This window comes from Aquarana catesbeiana, linkage group LG01 (genome assembly GCF_042186555.1).
Source record: "Aquarana catesbeiana isolate 2022-GZ linkage group LG01, ASM4218655v1, whole genome shotgun sequence".
Taxonomy (NCBI): domain Eukaryota; kingdom Metazoa; phylum Chordata; class Amphibia; order Anura; family Ranidae; genus Aquarana; species Aquarana catesbeiana.
In genome coordinates, this window is record NC_133324.1 from 388,317,383 (window position 1) to 388,338,991 (window position 21,609).

At 42.1% G+C, this 21,609-nt stretch overlaps 1 protein-coding gene across 1 annotated transcript in view; it reads right to left on the reverse strand.

Annotated features, from left to right (window-relative positions):
* The window catches only part of RORB (RAR related orphan receptor B), a 406,621-nt gene that overhangs the window by 103,144 nt on the left and 281,868 nt on the right, over window positions 1–21,609 (reverse strand). Inside the window, exon 2 of the mRNA XM_073634272.1 lies at window positions 17,447–17,532. Within this exon, the coding sequence (XP_073490373.1) occupies window positions 17,447–17,532 (86 nt within the window). The remainder of the gene's footprint in view (window positions 1–17,446; window positions 17,533–21,609) is intronic.

Here is a 21,609-nt window from a genome sequence, read left to right on the forward strand (position 1 = left end):
GAGGGGATCTCTCCTGCATCCTTATGGGTGGCTCAAAAGGCGGTGTTGAGGGGCCATCTCATGGCAATAGCTACCACTAGGAAATGCCAAAAATTTAAAGACATACGTTCCCATAGAATGGACCTAGATAAACTTTACCACAAGCATAGCTGAACCCGAACTCAGGATGTGCTAAATCAAATTAACCAAAAGCGCAGTGCTCTGGATACCCTGCTCTTGGAGCAAACGTAAAAATCCCACCGCTGGTCCAGAGCTCGTTTCCTTTTGCATAGTAATTCGGCTTCGGGTATGTTTGTGAGAAAGTTAAAACAATCGATCCAACCATCACATTCATATAATCCTTTGGCGCTGACCATACGCACATATACGGCCTCAGCTTTAAGAGGTTATACCGGGATGATGCCAGCAACTGCAGGCATCATCCCAGTACTGTTTTTTAGAGCGGGCGGACGGCTCTTCAGGGATAACAACCGATGCAGCTAAAAGCCACTCAGCTGTTATCCCAGAGGAGCAGAAGGGGACATCCCCCCTCCTGCCGCTCTTCCTGAGCTTCCCGTCCCACCGAGAGACGCGATCCATGATCCGCCACTTCCGCCGGCTAGAGTGAGACTGGCAGGGAGTCGTAAAACAGCTTCCTTTCAGTCTCCTATGTGTAAACACGGAAGAGTCGTCACAACGTCACTTCCGGTTTACTGGGCTGCAAATGACGGCGTATTAAAAAAAAAAAAATGACAGTATTCAGAATCGCAGTTTTTGGCAATCTGAATACTAATGCCCCGTACACACGGTCGGACTTTGTTCGGACATTCCGACAACAAAATCCTAGGATTTTTTCCAACGGATGTTGGCTCAAACTTGTCTTGCATACACACGATCACACAAAGTTGTCGGAAAATCCGATCATTCTAAACGCGGTATAAATGCGGTATAAACGCGTATATATATATCTTTTAGACCCCTGATCCCTCCATAAAGAGTACCTGTCACCACCTATTATTGTCACAAGGTATGTTTACATTCCTTGTGACAGCAATAAAAGTCATCAATATTTTTTTATCAAAAGAGACATGCTAAAAAATAAAAAATAGATAAATATGAAAAATTAAATAAAACATTTTAAAAATAAAAATTCTTGCTGACCCACCTGCCCCAGACCTGGCTGGATACCCTCTCATTGCCTGTGCTCACAGATGAACAACTACAATCCCTAAACGCACCCTGTAAAGAAAAGGAGATAGCCTCTATTATCTCCTCCTTAAAACCCTCCAAAGCCCTGGGCCCTGACGGCTTTACAGCACTGTATTATAAAAAGTTTGCAGGATTGCTAATCCCTAAAATGACAAAACTATTTAACCGGATTCTAAAGGGCGACCCATTCCCAACAGATATGCACCTGAATTAAATATATGAGTATATATATATGTGTCACAGCAAAGGGTCTGAATACTTAGGACCATGTGATATTTCAGTTTTTCTTTTTTAATAAATCTGCAAAAATGTCAACAATTCTGTGTTTTTCTGTCAATATGGGGTGCTGTGTGTACAATGAGGAAATGAGGAAAAAAATGAACTTAAATGATTTCAGCAAATGACTGCAATATAACAAAGAGTGAAAAATCTAAGGGGGTCTGAATACTTTCTGTCCCCACTATATATATATATAAATATATATATATATATATATATATATATACACTCTGCATTCAGTGTAGCATATACAGGCATACCCCACTTTTAAGTACATAATGGGGTTTATTTACTAAAGCTAGAAAGTGCAAAATCAAGTTCACTTCTGCATAGAAACCAATGAGCTTCTAACCCCAGCTTGTTCAATTAAGCTTTGGTAATAAAACCTGGAAGCTCATTGGTTTCTATGCAGTGAGCCTGATTTTGCACTTTCCAACTTTAGTAAATAACCCCCATTTTGTACTTAAAAGTGGGGTATGCCTGTATATATACAGTTAATTTGGTGGTGTACATTATATAATACACTTCAGGCGCTGTATTCATATACTGTATATATATATATATATATATATATGTATATATATATATATATATATATATATATATATATATATATATATATATGTATATATATGTATATATATATATATATATATATATATATATATATATGTATATATATATGTATATATGTATATATATATATATATATATATATATATATATGTATATATATATATATATATATATATATATATATATGTATATATATATATATATATATGTATATATATATATATATATATATATATATATATATATATATATATATATATATATATATATATATATATATATATACACACACTCTCTGCATTCAGTGTAGCCTATATATACAGTGCATTCGGTGGTATACAGTTTCTAATACACTTCAGGTGGTATGCACAGTATATAATACAGTGTGTACAGTTTCTAATATAGTGCAGGCAGTGTACACAGTATATAATACAGTGTAGTGTGCTGTGAAAATAAAAAATCCCGATCATGTCCGGAAGGCCACCAAGGTGAGGCAGACGCTCACAGGCCTCTAAAAGTGGGCAAGCAGCCTCTGTGTCTCACAGTCGACAGTGGTGGTCGTGGACATAGTGCATCCTCTTCAGGTGGCCGTGGGGTACGCTTGTCCTTTTTTCTTCTGCTGGTCATGTTATTGAGCCACAACATGCATAAGAGTTGGTGTAGTGGATAACGAAGCTGTCCTCATCCTCCTCATCCTCTGTCACCCAGGCTCATAGTAGTTTGCCTTCCAACGCAGCTGCCAAAGTGGCCTATTCCACCGGCTCCTTGTCCACAGTTACTCCTTCCGTAGCCCCACCATCATGCACAGAGGAGTCCCCAGAATTTTTATGACCACAGTGCTGCTTACATGCTGCTGGAGGATGCACAGCTATTTGAAAGCTCCAATGTTGGTTCCCAGGTGGAGGAAGGGAGTAACGTGAGCCTAGAGAGAGGGGGTGAAACAGAAGGACAAGAAACTGGCAGTCATGTTTCCCAAGCTGCAGCATACTACCAAGTTTGCTCCAGTGAGGAGGGAGGGGATGATGAGGTCATTGACCGTACTTGTGTGCCTGAGAGAAGAGAGGAGGAAAGTGAGGAGGAGGAGGTACAACTCCAATGAGGCAGGATGTCCTCCAGGGGTCAGCTTAAGGGCAGCCACCCTATTGTGTTACACCGCAGAGCTTTGCAGGTGCAGGGCACTGCTGACTCCCCGCTTTTAAAAGTTCCTTGGTGTGGGCCTTTTTCGACACGTGTGCACCAGATCGCACCGTTGCTGTTTACAACCTATGTCTGAAGCGGATCAAGCGTGGCCAGAACAGCAGCCGCTTGGGCACCACATGCCAAGATATGAGGACCTGCCATACAGTCCATTGGCAGCAGCACCTGAAAGACACACTTAATAAAAAAAAGTCAGACTTCTCCTTGCTCCCCATATGGGATCTCAAACCCTGCTATACCTCCAGTCCTCTCAAAAACCTGCACTGAGAGGAATGAAGGTATAGCAATAGGTGTCACAAGTACTTGCAGCCAATCTGCTAGCAGTACACCACCAGGTGATTTCAGCAGGCAAATTTCCCTACTCCAGATGCTGAACCATAAAAATAAATTCAGTCTTGGCCATCCACATGCACAGCATCTAAGTGCTAGCTTGGCCAAGTTGCTAGCACTGCAAGTGTTGCCTTTTCAGCTGGTAGACTCAGCCCCCTTTTGTGGAATGTGCTGTACCACAGTGGCAGGTTCCAAAACACCATTTCTTTTCATGTAAGGCCATTCCGGCTCTCTACTGCCATGTGGAAGGCAATGTTTTGGCCTCGTTGGACAAGGCGGTCAGCAGTAAAGCTCATATAACCGCTGACTCATGGTCCAGCAGGCATGGGCAGGGACGTTATCTTTCCTTCACAGTGCACTGGGTAACTCTGCTGGCAGCTGGGAAGGATGCAGGACAGGGTTCAGTGTTGGAGCTTGTTACGCCACCACGTCTCCAAAAAGCTAGTGGTGATTCTGCCACAACATCTGTATGCTCCTCTCCCTCCTCTTCTTCAGAATTGTCCTCTGAACCAGCAGTGCTTCCTAAACGCTCAAGGGGTTACGCAAGCAGTCAGGCAAAAAGATGTCACACGGTGCTTGAGTTGGTCTGCCTAGGTGACAGGAGCCACACTGGGGCATAGATTCTGTCAGCTCTGCAGGGGCAACCTCAGAGGTGGTTGACTTCACACCAGCTTCAGCCAGGAATGGTTGTATGCGACAATGGCACCAACCTTCTCTCCACCCTGACAGGGACACTTGATCAATGTTCCATGTTTGCACACGTCCTGAATTTGGTGGTGCAGCGTTTCTTGACCAGATACCCAGGCTTACAAGATTTCCCGAGGCAGGCCAGAAAAGTCTCTGGTCATTTCCGCCAGTCATACAATGCCAGTGCTTGGCTGGCTGACATTCAAAGAGAATGAAACCTGCCCATCAACCACTTCATTTGTGACATGCCCACCAGGTGGAACTCAATGTTGGCAATACTGCAGCGGCTGCACACACAGCAGAGGGCCATCAATGAGTACCTGTGTGAGTATGGCACCAGGACAGCGTCAGGGGAGCTTGGCTTCTTTTTTGCCACGCCAGTGGCTACTGATCAAGGATGCATGCACTGTCCTGTCATCATTTGAGGAGGCCACAAGGATAGTGAGCAGCGACAATGCATGCCTCATCCCTACTGACTACCATCAAGGACATGTTTGAATTGTCCTGGGGCATGGGTACCCTACAATATTTAGGGATTCGCTTGGCCCCTTCTCTAAAACTGATGAACACATATAATTACCCATTTGAAAATCTATGTCACATTATATTTTTGTAATTGCTTACATACCCTAATAAAAACGTTTGTAAACAAAAAAAAAAAACGGAGAGAATACCCGATAGGGATATGTGTTTGAGTAGGTGGTTAGCTTTGTGGGGATTGAAAGGTTGCTCTTTTTTGAATAGATGGCTGACATTTTTTGTTGAAAAAAATTCAATGATTTTAAGTGGGCTGCTAGTTAGGAAGCCGTCTGATGTCTTTTTAATGAAGTTTTATCGGTTTATCGGACAAATGGGTTGCCAAAGGCATTTAGCTAGCATGCTGTCTGCTTTGTTCCCTTTCAGGTAGTATTTATGTTTGGACCGCCAAATTTACTTTTGAGAAGACAGCGCCAAGTCCAAGTCTCATTTGGTATTATTAAACAATGTCTGTTCAGGAACTGATTGAATTCCTGCATTAAAAGACCTCTGATGGTGGCCTTTCCCAGACTGAGTTGCAAGGTTACGCTACCAGAGTTTAGAGTAAAGTAATTCTTTCAGGGCTGAAGCAGAAGGAAAGGTCGCTAAGTAATTAGTTATTAATAAAAAGTCATTAATAGAATAGTAATTGCTTGAAGACACAGAGATCAGGTCATGGGCGGACCGCAAAATATTTATACCGAAGAGATGGAGTGGGAGTATGGGAGAAAACTGCTTATTACAGAAAAACATTTGATGGGGTGCCAAAAATTTCTATATACTTGCCTTGAGAGATAAAGTACATTTCCCCTCATACATAGGTTAGACCATGGTGGGCAAAGAGAATGTGGAAACGAATATGGGTTCATCATTATAGGCAGGGGGTTGATGAGGCAATTTAGCTCTTTTGTCTTTGGAGGGATGTAGGGTGAGGTTAGAGTTTTTGCACAATAGTAAGATACCTTGTGTATGGGAGGAAAGTACTTGGAGGAGATGGAAAAAAAGAGGAAGGGCTCATCTGAGTTCAAGGCATAGTCTGTAGCATTGGTGACTGATGTATTTTGAAATCTGCTCATATTGTCAGTAGGAATGACAGATTTCTTTGTGTCAAGAGAATTGATAGTTTTTTTTTTTTAGAAGCTAACAGGTACAAGGTTGTAAGGTAACAGCCCTTTTTCAGCTCACATCAGTTTTTATAGTGGAAGAGGGCATAAGCATAAGGCAGTGCAATGAGAGTGCTATAACCCTGGTCAGAGTTAAAACTGGAGGTGCAGGGCACAAACATTCACTCCTGCGGTTTACTTGGTCTTTTCTCTATCTGCTTCAACCTTGGTCTTGCGATTTCTGTGTGGCCGTGACGGACGGCAATTTGTTTAAGTCGCACTGGATGCTGGAAATGTCCTTAGGAAGTTTTACATAATTTTCAAGGGGTCAGTATGAATTTCTTGCTTATAGATGCCTAGAATTTACCAATGATGTTAACAACTGTTGAAATGTGAACTGAACCTTGTAATGCAAACCAAAATGCTTTCTACTGCCTCCTGTTATGAATATCTGAGAATTTCTTTCACTTATTTCTGTTCTGCTTTTTTGTTAACTTTTTAGATGAAACACCCACTCTGACTAATTATCGTTACCCCTGAAGAAGAGGTCAACTTTTTTACATACCTCGAAACGTTGGGTTTCTATGATTATTGGTTATTTACCTGTATCATTGCAATTGGTCAATTTTCCTTTACAATTGTATCTTCCCATTATACGCATCCATTTTTACTGTATATACGGTTAGGTCATGGTAATGTTTTTTAAGAAATGTTTAATGAATAAACTTTAATACTTTTATACAAAATTTAAAAATTTCCTACTATTTTCTACTTTACCAGAGGTGACCCCGCCATAAAGTCCCGTTAGAGGTATTGCACTCCGATAGGGGGTGCTTGTGTTTGGCAAACATGACACAGGTACACACTGCTAGAGTGTTCAAAAGTATAAGAGAGCTCAACATTTAGTGTACAGTGTGGTAAGCACCTGGTAGATGCTGTTTTTTTCTGCTTATACAAAGCAATATTAAGCTGCTGCCATCACAGCTACAACAGTGCACATGCATCCCCATATGCATTCTTTTACATTCTGATATGTTAAAGGGGTTGTAAACCCTCATGGTTTTTCACCTTAATGCATTCTATGCATTAAGGTGAAAAACCTTTTTTAGTGCTTCAGCCCACCAGCCCCCCCCCCCCCCGTTTTACTTACCTGGACGCTGTCATCCTCCATCCGGGAACGAGCACACCATCTGTAGCTGGTGTCTCATGTCCCGATTGGATAGATTGATAGCAGCGCAGCCATTGGCTTCCACTGTTGTCAAACAAATCCAATGACGTGGCGCCAGGGGCGGGGTTGAGTCCTGCATTCTGTGTGAATGGACACAGATTTGAGACTTGGGAACGCGCCTGCATGGGTGTCCACCAAGGAGAGTGCTTCTCCAATGTGGACACTCGATGTGGGGAGGAGACACCAGCGCCGCCGTGGGTCCCCAGAAGAAGGAGGTTTGGGGCCAGTCCGTGCAAAATGAACTGCACAGTGGAGGTAAGTATGACATGTTTGTTAATTAAAAAAAAAACGAGGGTTTACAACCCCTTTAGGGCCCATTCAGCTGTGTTATAATGCAGCTGTTGGTGTGTGGCCGCAGTGCAGTGTGATGTAGTGGATTGCATTGCACCATGTTGAGCTTAAAAAGTACTGCATGTCAAACTTTTTGTCAGTGCACACCGCCACACTGCACAGGTATGAACTGAGCCAATTGTAAACAAGGCGTGAACTGGCCCTTAAAAAAACGCTATTGAACAAAATTTTTATTTTATTGTCACTTTTTTAAAAAAATGTCCAATATTATACATATGCACAGTATTATTAAATTGTAACTTGTGAATTTCGTTTTAAGTTTTCAAGTAATTCCTTCACTTATCTTTACCTCATTCCTACTGAGAAGCAATTTTCTAGAATGTTGTGTATACTTCTATCGCACAGCCATTTGCCTTTAATCTTTCAAAATCTTTAATCTTACTAAATCAGTTGAATTCATTGCTATTTAATAGGGAAGTAGCTCTTTTTATTTAGAGGTTTTGTAGGCATGATGCCACAGTTACAGGACACCTTTAGATAAGCAAATAATCAAAGCACTGATATATGTGGCTATATTTAAAAATAGTGAAAATGCTTTATGAGCGGCTCATTGTCCAGTTGCTAACATATATTAGATTGCAGTCTAGTAAGAAATAATCTAAACATCAAACTGAAAGTTTTTAAGCTTTATACCACAAACACATATAATCCCTTTCATGACTAAGCCTATTTCTGACATTTGGTGTTTACAAGTTAAAATCCGTATTTTTTGCTAGAAAATTACTTAGAGCCCCCAAACATTATATATATTTTTTAGCAGAGAATCTAGAGAATAAAATGGCGATTGTTGCAATATTTTATGTCACACGGTATTTGTTCAGCGGTGTTTTAACCACTTCCCGACCGGCACATGCCGATGTTCGTTGGCAGAATGGCACGGCTGGGCAAATAGGCGTACCTGTAAGCCAGCTGTAGTATTTACAAGTTAGTGTAATGCGTCCTCTGCACAGTGTGCACCTAAAGCTACCTGAAGAAAATTAGTGGTGTTCTTCTGATCCTATTAGTACAGTACCGCAGGCAGCTGCAGTATTTACAAGTTAGTGTAGTGCGTCCTGTGAACAGTGTGCACCTAAAGCTACCTGAAGAAAATTAGTGGTGTTCTTCTGATCCTACTAGTACAGTACCACAGGCAGCTGTAGTATTTACAAGTTAGTGTAGTGCGTCCTCTGCACAGTGTGCACCTAAAGCTACCTGAAGAAAATTAGTGGTGTTCTTCTGATCCTATTAGTACAGTACCGCAGGCAGCTGCAGTATTTACAAGTTAGTGTACTGCGTCCTCTGCACAGTGTGCACCTAAAGCTACCTGAAGAATATTAGGTGTGTCACAGCCAAGTACTTGGGGGCAATCTGCTATCGGTACACCGACGTCAGATTGTACCAGGCAAATTACCCTGCCCCAGCTGCTGCACCTCCGAAAGAAGTTCGCTCCCAGCCATCCACATGCCCAGAGGTTGAATGAATGCTTGGCTAAATTGCTAGCACTTCAACTGCCGCCTTTTCAGTTGGTAGACTCTGCCCCCTTTAGTGAGTTTGTGGAATGTGAGGTTCCTCAGTGGCAGGTTCCCAAACGCCACTTTTTCTCACGGAAGGCGATTCCGGCTCTCTACCGGCATGTTTAAGGCAATGTCTTGGCCTCGCTGGACAGGGCGGTCAGCGGTAAGGTGCATAGTACCGCTGACTCATGGTCCAGCAGGCATGGACAGGGACGTTACCTATTTTTCACCGCGCACTGGGTGACTCTTCTGGCAGCTAGGAAGGATGCAAGACAGGGTGCAGTAGTGTTGGAAGTTGTTCTGCCCCCACGCCTCCAAAATACTACTAGTGGTGATTCTGCCACACCTCTCTCCTCCACCCCCTCCTCTTTTTCTTCCTCCATGGCCTCTTCCTGTGCTGATTTGACTTCGGAACCAGCGGTGCTCCGTAGGCATTCAAGGGGCTACGCAAGCACGCAGGCCAAAAGATGCCATGTGGTGCTTGAGTTGGTGTGCTTGGGGGACAGGAGCCACACTAGGGCAGAGATTCTGTCAGCTCTGCAAGGGCAGGTTCAGAGGTGGTTGATGCCACGCCAGCTTAAGGCAGGTATGGTGGTTTGCGACAATGGCACCAACCTCCTTTCCGCCCTCCGACAGGGACAACTGACCCATGTGCCCTGTTTGGCTCATGTCCTTAACTTGGTGGTGCAGTGGTTCTTGGGCAGGTACCCGGGCTTACAGGATGTCCTGAGGCAGGCCAGGAAAGTCTGTGTGCATTTGCGCAGGTCATATAATGCCAGTGCTCGGCTGGCTGACCTCCAAAAGGAATTTAACCTGCCCAAGAACCGCCTAATCTGTGACATGCCCACCAGGTGGAACTCAACGTTGGCCATGCTGCAGCGGCTGCACACACAGCAGAGGGCCATCAATGAGTACCTGTGCGACTATGGCACCAGGACAGGGTCAGGGGAGCTTGTTTTTTTTCCCCACGCCAGTGGGCCATGATCAGGGATGCATGCACTGTCCTGTCACCATTTGAGGAGGCCACGAGGATGGTGAGCAGTGACAGTGCATGCATCAGTGACACTGTCCCCCTTGTCTACCTGCTGGAGCACGTGCTGCGTGGAATAATGGACAGGGCACTTGTGGCAGAACAAAGGCAGGAAGAGGAGGACTTCCTTAGCTCTCAAGGGCCCCTTTATCCAGACAGTGTTCCTGCATGCCCACTGATCACACAGGAAGAGGACGAGGAGGAGGAAGAGGAGGATTTTGTCAGCATGGGGGTGGAGCCTGGCACTCAGCATCAGCAGCAGTCTTTAAGGGATCATTTACAGTCCCAAGAAACCCATGGACTTGTACGTGCCTGGGAGGAGGTGGCTGCGGATCATGTCATCCTTAGTGACCCAGAGGACTCTGGACCGAATGCCTCAGCAAACCTACGCTGCATGGCCTCCCTGATCCTGCAAAGCCTGCAGAAGGATCCTCGTATTCGTGGTATCAAGGAGAGGGATCAATACTGGCTGGCAACCCTCCTTGATCCACGTTACAAGGATAAGGTTGCGGACCTTATCTTGCCGTCACAGAGGGAGCAGAGGATGAAATATCTTCGGGAGGCCTTGCAGAAAGGTCTGTGCAACGCGTTCCCAGAGACTGGGAGGTTACAAACTCCTTTTCCTGGACAACGTGTTGCTGAGGCTTCGGTCAGTCAAAGAAGGAGTGGTAGAGAAGGTGGTCGTCTGACCGATGCGTTCAGACAAATTTTTAGTCCGCAGCCCCAAGGTATGATCGGTTCCAGCAACCATCGCCAGCATCTGTTTTACATGGTGCAGGAATACCTAGGGGCAAGATCTGACTTGGACACCTTTCCCACCGAAAATCCTCTGGGTTACTGGGTCTTGAGGATGGATCACTGGCCAGAGCTTGCACAGTATGCAATTGAGCTACTGGCCTGTCCTGCATCCATCGTTCTTTCGGAACGCACATTCAGTGCTGCTGGAGGTTTTGTAACCGATCACAGGGTGCGCCTGTCCAACGACTCGGTTGATCGACTGACCTTCATAAAAATGAATCAGTCATGGATCACCACCAGCTACCAAGCACCTGATGCTGATGTAACCGAATAATTTTTTTGAAATGTCAGATCCCTTCAGGACTGCCTATGCTGATGCTGAGTGACTATCCTGTTATGCTGAGTGACTATCCTCTTCCTCCTCAATGATCATGCTGATAGCTTGTAAGAATATTTTTGGCTCTGGGCGCGGCCACCAGTGGCTAAGGCCCAATTTTTCAGCCCCTGTTTAACAGGGGCGTGTAATTACAATTTTTGATGCAATATTTTGCAAGGAGGGTTCGTTGCTGCACTCAACTAGAGTATTTGTGAGGGGTTGCAGTGTTGTGGCACCAGCACCAGTGCCTAAGGCCCAATTTTTCAGCCCCTGTTTAACAGGGGTGTGTAATTACAATTTTTGATGCAATATTTTGCAGGAGGGCTCATTTCTGGGCTCCAACTAGAGTATCTGTGAGGGGTTGCAGTGTTGTGGCACCAGTCCCTAAGGCCCATTTTTTCTGCCCCTGTTCAACAGGGTCATGTAATTACAATTTTTGATCTAATATTTCACAGCAGGGCCAGTTTCTGCGCCCACCAAGAGTAACTGTGAGGACTTAGTGTTGTGGCAACACCACCACCACCAAAGGCCCAATTTTTCTGCCCCTGTTCAACAGGTGCATGTAATTACAATTCTTGATCTAATATTTCACAGCAGGGCCTGTTTCTGCGCCCACCAAGAGTAACTGTGAGGACTTACAGTGTTATGGCACCAGCACCACCACCACCACCACCACCAAAAAAACAATTTTTCTGACTCTGTTCAACAGGGGCATGAAATTACAATTCTTGATCTAATATTCCACAGCAGAGCCCGTTCCTGCGCCCACCAAGAGTAACTGTGAGGGCTTACAGTGTTGTGGCAACACCAATACCTAAGGCCCCAATTTCTGCAGAGTATATAGGGCAGGCCCCTACTTTCAAACATCCAACTTACAAACGACTCCTACTTGCAAACGGAAAGAGACAACAGGATGTGAGATGAAATCTACCCTTAGGAAGGGAAATTCTCTCCTGTAAGAGTTAATATGGGAAAAAGATGTCTCCTTTCCATTGATGCTTTATCATCAATCCTTGTTTTACTAAAAACCCCAAATTGTCAAAAAACATTTGTCATTGGGACAGAAAGTGAGGTAAAATCTTCTGAAGAGGTGCACAGACAGCAAAACAAATGTCACAGGGGTGATAACCCTTCCCCATGTTTTCCAAAAAGCTTAAAAATAGATTTTTTGGCTGGAGCTACACTTTAAAAATGTACCAGTTCAAAATTACAAACAGATTCTACTTAACAACAAACCTACAGTCCCTGTCTTGTTTGCACCGCCTGTATACTGCTGTTCAGAAGGCCTGGGGCCCCACGCCTTTCCTTTTTTGAATTTGGGTGCGGGATTCCCCTTACTATCCATACAAGACCCAAAGGGCCTGGCAATGAACTTACCCATGCCGTTTGTCTCACTGATTTTCATCCATATTGCCGGGACCGGACATTACATTAAAGCTGTAAGCAGTTTTAAATGACTTTTATTACTTTAAAAATGTAATTTTGTGCAGGGACTGTTCTAAGCACGGGAAACACACATCACTTTACAGGCATACTATAGACACCCACCAGGTACGATATTTAAAGGAATATTTCACTTTTTTTTTTCACTTTAAGCATCAATAAAATCACTGCTCCCGAAAAAACGTCCGTTTTTAAAACTTTTATTTGCATTGATACATGTCCCCTGGGGCAGGACCCGGGTCCCCAAACCCTTTTTAGGACAATACCATGCAAATTAGGCTTTAAAATTAGTACTTTTAATTTCGAACGTTCGAGTCCCACTTCAATGGAGTTTTAACGTTCGTGCAAATTTTCGGTCCGTTCGCAGGTTCTGGTGCAAACCGAACCGTGGGGTGTTCGGCTCATCCCTACTCACAGGTACCACATCAATGCATCCTCATTATCTCCTTTACTGAATTATTACTCAGATTATTAGATAACAGTGCCTCTACATCATATGGCAGAAGTTTTAATGCTGTCATTTCAACATTACCAGTGAGCTCCTACAATGCAAATTATTTAATGTTAACCAAGTACAGCATATGTCAAGAGGAGAAAATACACAGGGACACTGCTACTCAAGTGACAAGTAGCTCCCCTCCTCCAGCAGCATTACGTGGGAATACAGCTGGGGCTGGAACTGTCTATCTTCCAAGTCCATGGTCACCAGCCTGTTTAATGCCCCAGGGAAACTCAGTCTTCCATTATTTGCCATGGTAGCCTTCATCTCCTCCCAGTGAACTGAAGGGACAAGGGTGAAGAACAAACACAGGCTACTCTGGTCACATCTCTTCCCAATCTGGACCCCTTGGCCTCTTTCTGCACGGTCTCGCCAATCCAGTAAACACGCTAACTGAAGAAATGGCTGCACTCCCAGATCTATCAAAATTCTTATTTAATGAACGAACCTCCCAAGTGTTACAAACAGTTCAAATGGTAGACGCGTTTCACACACTAACAGGTGCGCGTATTCATTACAAAGATAGGTCAGCATTGTTTTCCTTATATACACCTATCTAATATAGCAACAGGTGATACAGATCATTAAATTGCAGACTTCTTTTTAGCCACATGGGATTCACATAAACATTAATAAGAAAGAGAAAGACATAGACATATAAACTTGCACATATTTGAATATCTATTTAAAAATAAAATTGATAGTAGTAATAAAGATATACCAATATAGGCAATTCATGTGCTATTAGAAAACAGGAAACAATGTGTACATATGGAACATGTATAAAAAGTGTATATATAAATGTGTATATAGAAAAGAGAAAGCATATCAAATTTAAAAACATTGTAACCTATTTGTATCCCAATGGTTAAAGATAAATGTATATTTACTATACTTCATTAAACCTGTGTAAATATATATGTAAATACATATGTATTATTATAGCTAACCCCACAATAAAAACATTGATCACAAATATGGGGAAGCTATCAAGCTATAAAGATGGAAAAAGGAGGAGTATAGGACAAGACAAAAAAGACCAAATCAATTGACGGTATATGGTTCATACAGAGTGAGGACAACCATTGGTTATCTGTTCCTTATGACCTCAGTAACCTGGTCGATCTTAACTGGATAGATAAATTAAAAATTTATACATATATGGAACAATGTGGGCGGTAAAAATACGGCCCAAATTTAATATAGTCCCTATGCCTTCTGTAACCTATAAGAGAAACTCATATAAAATATATGAGTTTTTCTTATAGATTACAGTGTTGATCGCATGCGGAGGCGAGCCGAGGCGGGCACCCGTGATTTCATTAGGCTTCCTGTCTCACGTGGCGCAGCGAGTTCTTTTATTTGGATATCCAGTAAACATGCTGTTGTGATTCTTCTTCTTTGGGTTTAAATAACAAATGCTTGATTCTCAAAGCTTCTGTACAATGTACAAATCACATGCTGTACCTTGGCGTCCCTACTAACCCAGTGGTTCTTGGGAAAGGTACAGTAGTAGTGCCTGTAACCCCCCCCCCACACACACACACACACACACACACACACACACACACACACACACACTGCATTGTTGGCCCTGAGATCACTTCTTAAATTCTAATTCCAGAGAATTGTTTTGATAGTTTTGCAACAAGGGAGGTGGGTTTTCCAGTTTTTGTTCCCATGTGGTAAATTTCCACACATTTTCTGCCGTTCTACAAATGCTAGTTGCTTGGCTGTTTTTGCTGACCCACTGAAACACTTTCAAACACTGTCCTGAACAAGTAAACAGATCAGGAAGCTTGAAAATTTTTCAGAAGCCCTTATGTGCATTCTTGCACTGTCAATGATTCAAAGTTTTCAGAGAGTCGGGAAACAGCCGGCAAACTAGCATTTCAGGAGAGCTTAGCAGTGGCAACCTCCATGGTTTTCATATGACAGATTTAATTTAAAGACTGGTGTACATACATTTTGTCAAAAGAAAGGGAATGAATGCTAATCAGTCGCAGACTCAAAGAATATTTCCATCATGTTTAATGTCTCCACGGGAAAAGATTGCACTTATTCTTTTACCAATTCCAGTTAGTGATGGCAAGGGCACCTTGCTGATTATTGCAAGAGGGTGGCTGATTTGAGCTTCCCTTGAGATAATCAAGGGTGGGCTTAAGGTGTAAGCAATAATAAGCATTCGTGAGAGAAAGAAGTGCTTGTTGCCGCAGAGATTGGGTCATATGGGCAACATTGCATAAACATGATGCATGGGATTTTTACTATAATTACCAATTACAGTAGTAGAATATAACACATAGTAATGATGTAGTCTAGTCAACTTGTTATAATCTAATGGTTAAATCCTATTTTGCCTGTGCAGATCATTTTACTTCATATACAGGTAAATGACCCAAACTAATCACATCTCATATTTGCATATTGGATTTTCTTATATCATATGAAAATGTATTCTTTCCCTGTGGCCTGTCTGCTATTCTTGTAGAAGCTTCAGTCTGCCCACTGTTGATGAAGCAGAGGATGTCTACAGCAGAATTACATGTAAACACCCCCCCTCCTCCTTCTTGAAAAAAAGGGGTAACATAATAATGACATATTTATGATGTGCTAGCATTAATATGCATCTGAACAAATGCACTCCTACCCTTTACTGTATTCTAAAGGTGGTCACTTGTGTACTAGGAGGCTCAAAGCAAGCTAATGTTTTGCTACTATGGTCGGTGTCACACTTGAGATTCTGTCCCTGGACAAAACTCACTAGGGACAGCATTGCAAAAAGTCCACCCACCGTCTCCAATGGAGTTGCTCCTTTGCTTGCCGAGCAAACAAGATGAGCTCCATTACTGTTGATCTGAAAGCCTTTATACATGATAAACAGCTGCCACTCAAACTGGCAATTTTCCCACTGGTATTGTGGAGGAACAGTTCCCCTAGGTGCAACTGTCCGTTATACCTAGGTAAAGTGACAGTTGTCTCTCAGTGATACCAATAGCAGAATTACCAGTGTAAGTGGCAGCGGATATCCCACACAAGAGCTTTTATATTGAAGAAGCCAAATAACTGTCTACTCAAGCTACCTGACAGATGGCTTTGAAAGGTTTCCAACAAATCTCAATAAAAAAACAGCTGGTGATACCTGTTAAAGCTCTACCACATGTTTTTACTTCAAGGTGTGATTTAACCAGTCAAGCATCTGACTTTCAAGGCCAACTGATATTAAGCATGGGGTGTTTGCAGTAGTTGTGGTAGGACTATATCTCTGTGTACGTCTACTGTATCTGCTTGATCTGAAAATCAAACAGATCAAATCTGGTCACCTACAATTGGGAAGCTCTATGTGAATTGATAAACAAGAGTCTAAAAAGAAAAAAAACTAGGAGCAGGCAGGTTTTGTTATTGTAGAAGAGACAATTTCTTTTGCAACACAATAAACCTACCTGCCCCCTCACATTCTTCTGTGGAATGTACACTGAGCTGTGCATGCGCAGCTTTGGCACAGTGCCTATGTACCAATATGACTCCACTCCTGTGCATGTACAGGAGTAAGGTCGTCCTGCACCAAACAAGATGACCAAACACCAGCACACAGAGGAAGTGGGGGAGAAGATGCTAGAACCGGTGAGGGACCTTGCAGGAATTTGACTGTTGAAGCAGAGGTATGTATGCATTGGACTGTTGAAGCAGAGGTAAGTATTTTGGAAATTGGATCCACTTTCATGCTCAATTATAGCAATTGTTGTTGTTATTGCCTTCTGTGTTCTGTTTGGGAGATTTCCCCCTACTTTCTATCTGGACATGAAGTGACAGGAAACCTATGGAGGTCTTTACAGCGCTCCTGAATGTAAATGTAATAAACAGCCAAAACAAATTATATCAGTACACCACTTGAATAAAAGAATATAGTAAAGTATTATCTTTCTTAACATAACTATAAATATACATAAGCATTCATTTTACACATTTGTTAAGGGCCCTTCATTTCCTGAAGCTAAGGCCTGGCAAACCTCCTCTTGGTCCACAATCCTATTTGGTCAGTGAGGCCATGATAGTTCCTGACTAACTGTGAGGCATGGGGAAAGGGGCCTCAACTTATCTATTGAAGCTAAAGATCACATTTTCTAAATGTGATCTAAATAAAATGCAGAAAGCTTTGGGGGGCTCCTAGGGCATGGCAAAGTATTTGAAAGTATGTACAGGCAGTTCTTTCTGCCTTTCAAGCCTGCAAAAATTGAGGTAGGTTTAACATGAAGATAGCTTCTCTTTAATGCATATTACTTTTCTTTTTATAAACATGATAATATGTGATGATTATGACTATCATTATTATAAGAAACAGTAAAAATAGTAGTAAATAATACATTTCATTACTATCAATCTATGATTCCTTCTCCAGCTTCTCCTCTTACCTTGCAGCCTTCACAAGTGATGACACCGTAGTGAATTCCTGAAGATTTATCTCCACAAATTTTGCATGGTATCACTTCAATTTGTGCTGAAAAATAGAGAAGAGACAGCTCAGCTGACAGAGCATTTTCTTATTTAGCTTCCCCTATCCTGGTCAATGACTAAAGCAGCAGAGTTAGATGATTAAAAAGCAAATGCAACATTTATTATTTTGAAGTGGCAAAGGGATCTTAGTTTTAAGCTCCTCTTCAAATACATAATTTAATAGCAATATCCAATATTTGCCTGCTCTAAGACCCAGCACAAATATTTTCCTAATCCCTCTACAATTAAAGTAAACATGTAATGCAACTTTACGTGTATTTTTGATGTTAATGCTTTGCTCTGTGGGCGAATGTTTATATCAGTAAAATAGTTTACGCTATTATTTACTTGTTTTTCCTAATAACAGTCATTGGAAAGGAAAACAAACAGTGCTTAAAATAATGCAATCAGTGTCCAATTCATCTTCCCTGTATTATAATCGAGAGAGATTATTTCACTATGAACAATGTGATGGTGTATTATAGAGTTCTGCCTCACAACAGCCTCCTTGCATTCTGTCTGCGGATTGCACCCGTATGGACACTAGAACATAGCGATTGTGTTCTTGCCTGAGAGGCATTTATGCTTTGTGTCAAAGCAGGACAATTGCAGGGATGTGTAACTCAAAACTCCTGTTATTAATTGTACAAGGTGAAAAGAAGCTATTGCTTTCCTAGAAACATCTTGAATTACTGTAACTAACACTCTCAGTACCAAGTTTCCTTTGCAGTGTTAATGAGAGTCACAGTCTCTAACATTTCCTTCACAATGCATGTCTAATCGTGTAGGATTGCAACATTTTCAGTGGTCTTGAACCATGCTGTCAACAATTCCGTTTACTTTTTTGCCTGTACCCTGCCAGAGGAAAGACAACGTGGAACTCCATCTCTAACACATATTCGTTTTGTTTAGAAAATATCTAAAACAGCATGTGAGGTGTGCATATACAAACAACGCAAACAGCCAGTCAATTGAAAGCTTTTGTTTTCCTACCAGGGACTGAAAGCCCTTGTATAACTTTATATTTTTTAATAAATAAGGGGGTTGTATGATTTGTTCTTAAAGCCCAACTCCTGACAAAAACGAAATTTAAGGAGTGCATTGTGTGTCAGGTAACTTACTCCTCAGTCTTGATTTCAAGCACCTCTTTCTAAGCCAACCTACAGTGTAATGCATCACAGTTTATTCTAATGCCCCGTACACACGGTCGGACATTGATCGGACATTCCGACAACAAAATCCTAGGACTTTTTCCGACGGATGTTGGCTCAAACTTGTCTTGCATACACACGGTCACACAAAGTTGTTGGAAAATCCGATCATTCTGAACGCGGTGACGTAATACACGTACGTCGGGACTTTAAACGGGGCAGTAGCCAATAGCTTTCATCTCTTTATTTATTCTGAGCATGCGTGGCACTTTGTGTGTCGGATTTGTGTACACACGATCGGAGATTCCGACAACGGATTTTGTTGTCGGAAAATTTTATAGCAAGCTCTCAAACTTTGTGTGTCGGAAAATTCAATGGAAAATGTGTGATGGAGCCTACACCTGGTCAGAATTTCCGACAACAAGGTCCTATCACACATTTTCCGTCGGAAAATCCGACCGTGTGTACAGGGCATAAGAGCCAAGCTAGTTTCATGCCCCGGGGACCAGACATTTCTCACTGCTGGTTATCTTCTAGGGGCACTGGTCTCCCCACCGACCCCATAAGTTCTCCTGCCTCTGGAGCCTATGAGAGAGCCCCTGGCAACTTGAAGTGTCACTTCCACCAACAGGAGGTGGCCACATCACGCAGGCTGTGATGTAACACCTGAGGAAGGACCCCAGGAAGTAAACAGAAGAAGACAGGATTGTCATGTGAACATGGCTTTGGGTAAGTGAAATGGGAATTTGGATATTTTTTTTTTTTATTTTCATACCAGTGGTTAGTCAGAGAGGGGTAGTAGGGACAGCTGGGGGGTTGCTAAAATCCTGGAGTTGGGTTTAAAAATGGAACTAAACAAACATTTTCAGAAACTGTGAGCACACAGGCTTTTTATTGCAGAAGAGACATTCTATGTCATTAAACTCATCAAATGTACTGATAATAATTTTCATCCAAATGTTTGTACAGGTTTTTTTTTGGAGAAGTGCTCAGGTTATTCAACGTGGACTTCAATTGTGTCCATACAAGCTCTGTGTGTGCATCCACTGTGCTGCCTACATGCATCTCCGAGGTGAATTCACATGCAACAGACAGTGGCTCAGATCAGAGGAAGGGTCTGATCACCATCTGAAAGAGTCCTTTTCGGAATACATTTTATTCAGACATTTTAACCTGTGCAATGCAAAACAGATAAGTGCAAGTGGACACCACTGGTTCTCTGAACACTATAAGCAGTGGGAAGTGGGGCAAGGGTGCTCCTCTGGCTGCAGCCCAATGCAGCCAGGGCTTTTGTGACCTCGCAAATAGCCATCTACACATACCGTTATACACATGACATAATCAGTAACTAAGCAGAGAAAATATATTTTATAGAATCGTATTTTAAAGAACCAGCCATGAATGGGTGTATCAAAATATTCAGCCTCAAATGTGTAGGCTTTCTTATGAAAGACTTAAATTAGCCTTATATAGCTTTATTTAGTCTGAAAATTTACCTTGAATCATGGAGTGAGAGCTCTCCTAAATCCTGCCAGTAGCTGCTCTGACAACTCTTTGACCATATACACTGTCTCAAAACTTGGGTGAAAAACAGTATTAAATAACAGAGGCAAGTAGGACTGGATATGAAGCAACTAAAGAACTCTGGAATTTGGTGCTGGCATGTACATTCAGATGCTTACCGACAGTATGTGAGATCTGACAGTTTACAAGCCAGCAAATGTCAGGTGCCCTCTTACCTTCTAACTTAAAGTGTTTGTTACCTCAACACTACAAATTCCTGAACTGTGCCTGCTGCACCATGCACTTGTATGAGAAAGTATCCTGTTCTCTTTGTATTGCTTCCTTTATGTGAAATTCCTGGTGTTCCTGCCAGTCCCCCTGCTTTCCTATTAAAAACTGACCACACTAAGCAGGAGAACACAAAATGGTCAGTTCTCTAGCTATGCTGGGAACTCAGTGTACTCTCCCCCAATAAGAAGGCTCGTCCTGACACGCCCCTGCTGCACAGCCATTCAATGGGAAGCTCAGTGTCCTGTTGCATGTCCTCCACCCAGCTCTCACACAGCTGAGAACAGAGGGAATGTGATCACTTATAAAAAAGGATAAAAAAAAGGTTTTTACAATTTTTTTTATATACCGTATCTAAAATAGAAATGAAAGGCAAACTGTTTTTGTATAAACTGAATGGGTTGTTTTACAAGGTGATCGTTTACAATCACTTTAAGAGGAAATAAACAAAGCTCAATTACAATGTAGAAGAAATCGCACATAAATACACCTATCCCAAGTTAAAAATGTAAGCTTGAATACTCAGGTTCGTGCATAAGGCCATCCATGACTGGTTCTGTTTAATATGCTTAACAGTATAAATAAAACATGTCATTTGAGTGCTATTTTTCACACAGAATTGATTACTACTTCTCAGGGGCATTTTGATACAATGAAAAAAACTTGCATGTAACAAAGCGGAACTGGCAATGCTATAAAAGAGCTCACAGTCATGTGACTACTTGTTCTAAAGGGGAGGAGGTTTGCTCAGGGTGTCAATGTAACTTACGTCATGAAGTGATCAGTATTAAAGTATACTCCTTGAACAAAATATGAGCGCTTATGTGAACTAATGTGAACTATGATACAGTGTGTGTGTGTGTGTGTATGTGTATATAACAATACAGCAAATATTGTGTGTGTACAGTATACAGTATACTCTATATAAATATGTTTCTTCCATAAATGTGACATTTTTTCTTTTGGCTTCGTACAGCTTTTTAGGAAGGTTTATTTCATTATGCATTAGAGTGCTAATAATTAAATATGTTGTGGCTGTAGCTTGGTGCATCTATAACTTAAAGTACTATAATGTGGTTGTGCATAGACATGTTATATGTAAATGTGTCTTACGAGCTGACAGAGGTTGAACACCTCTA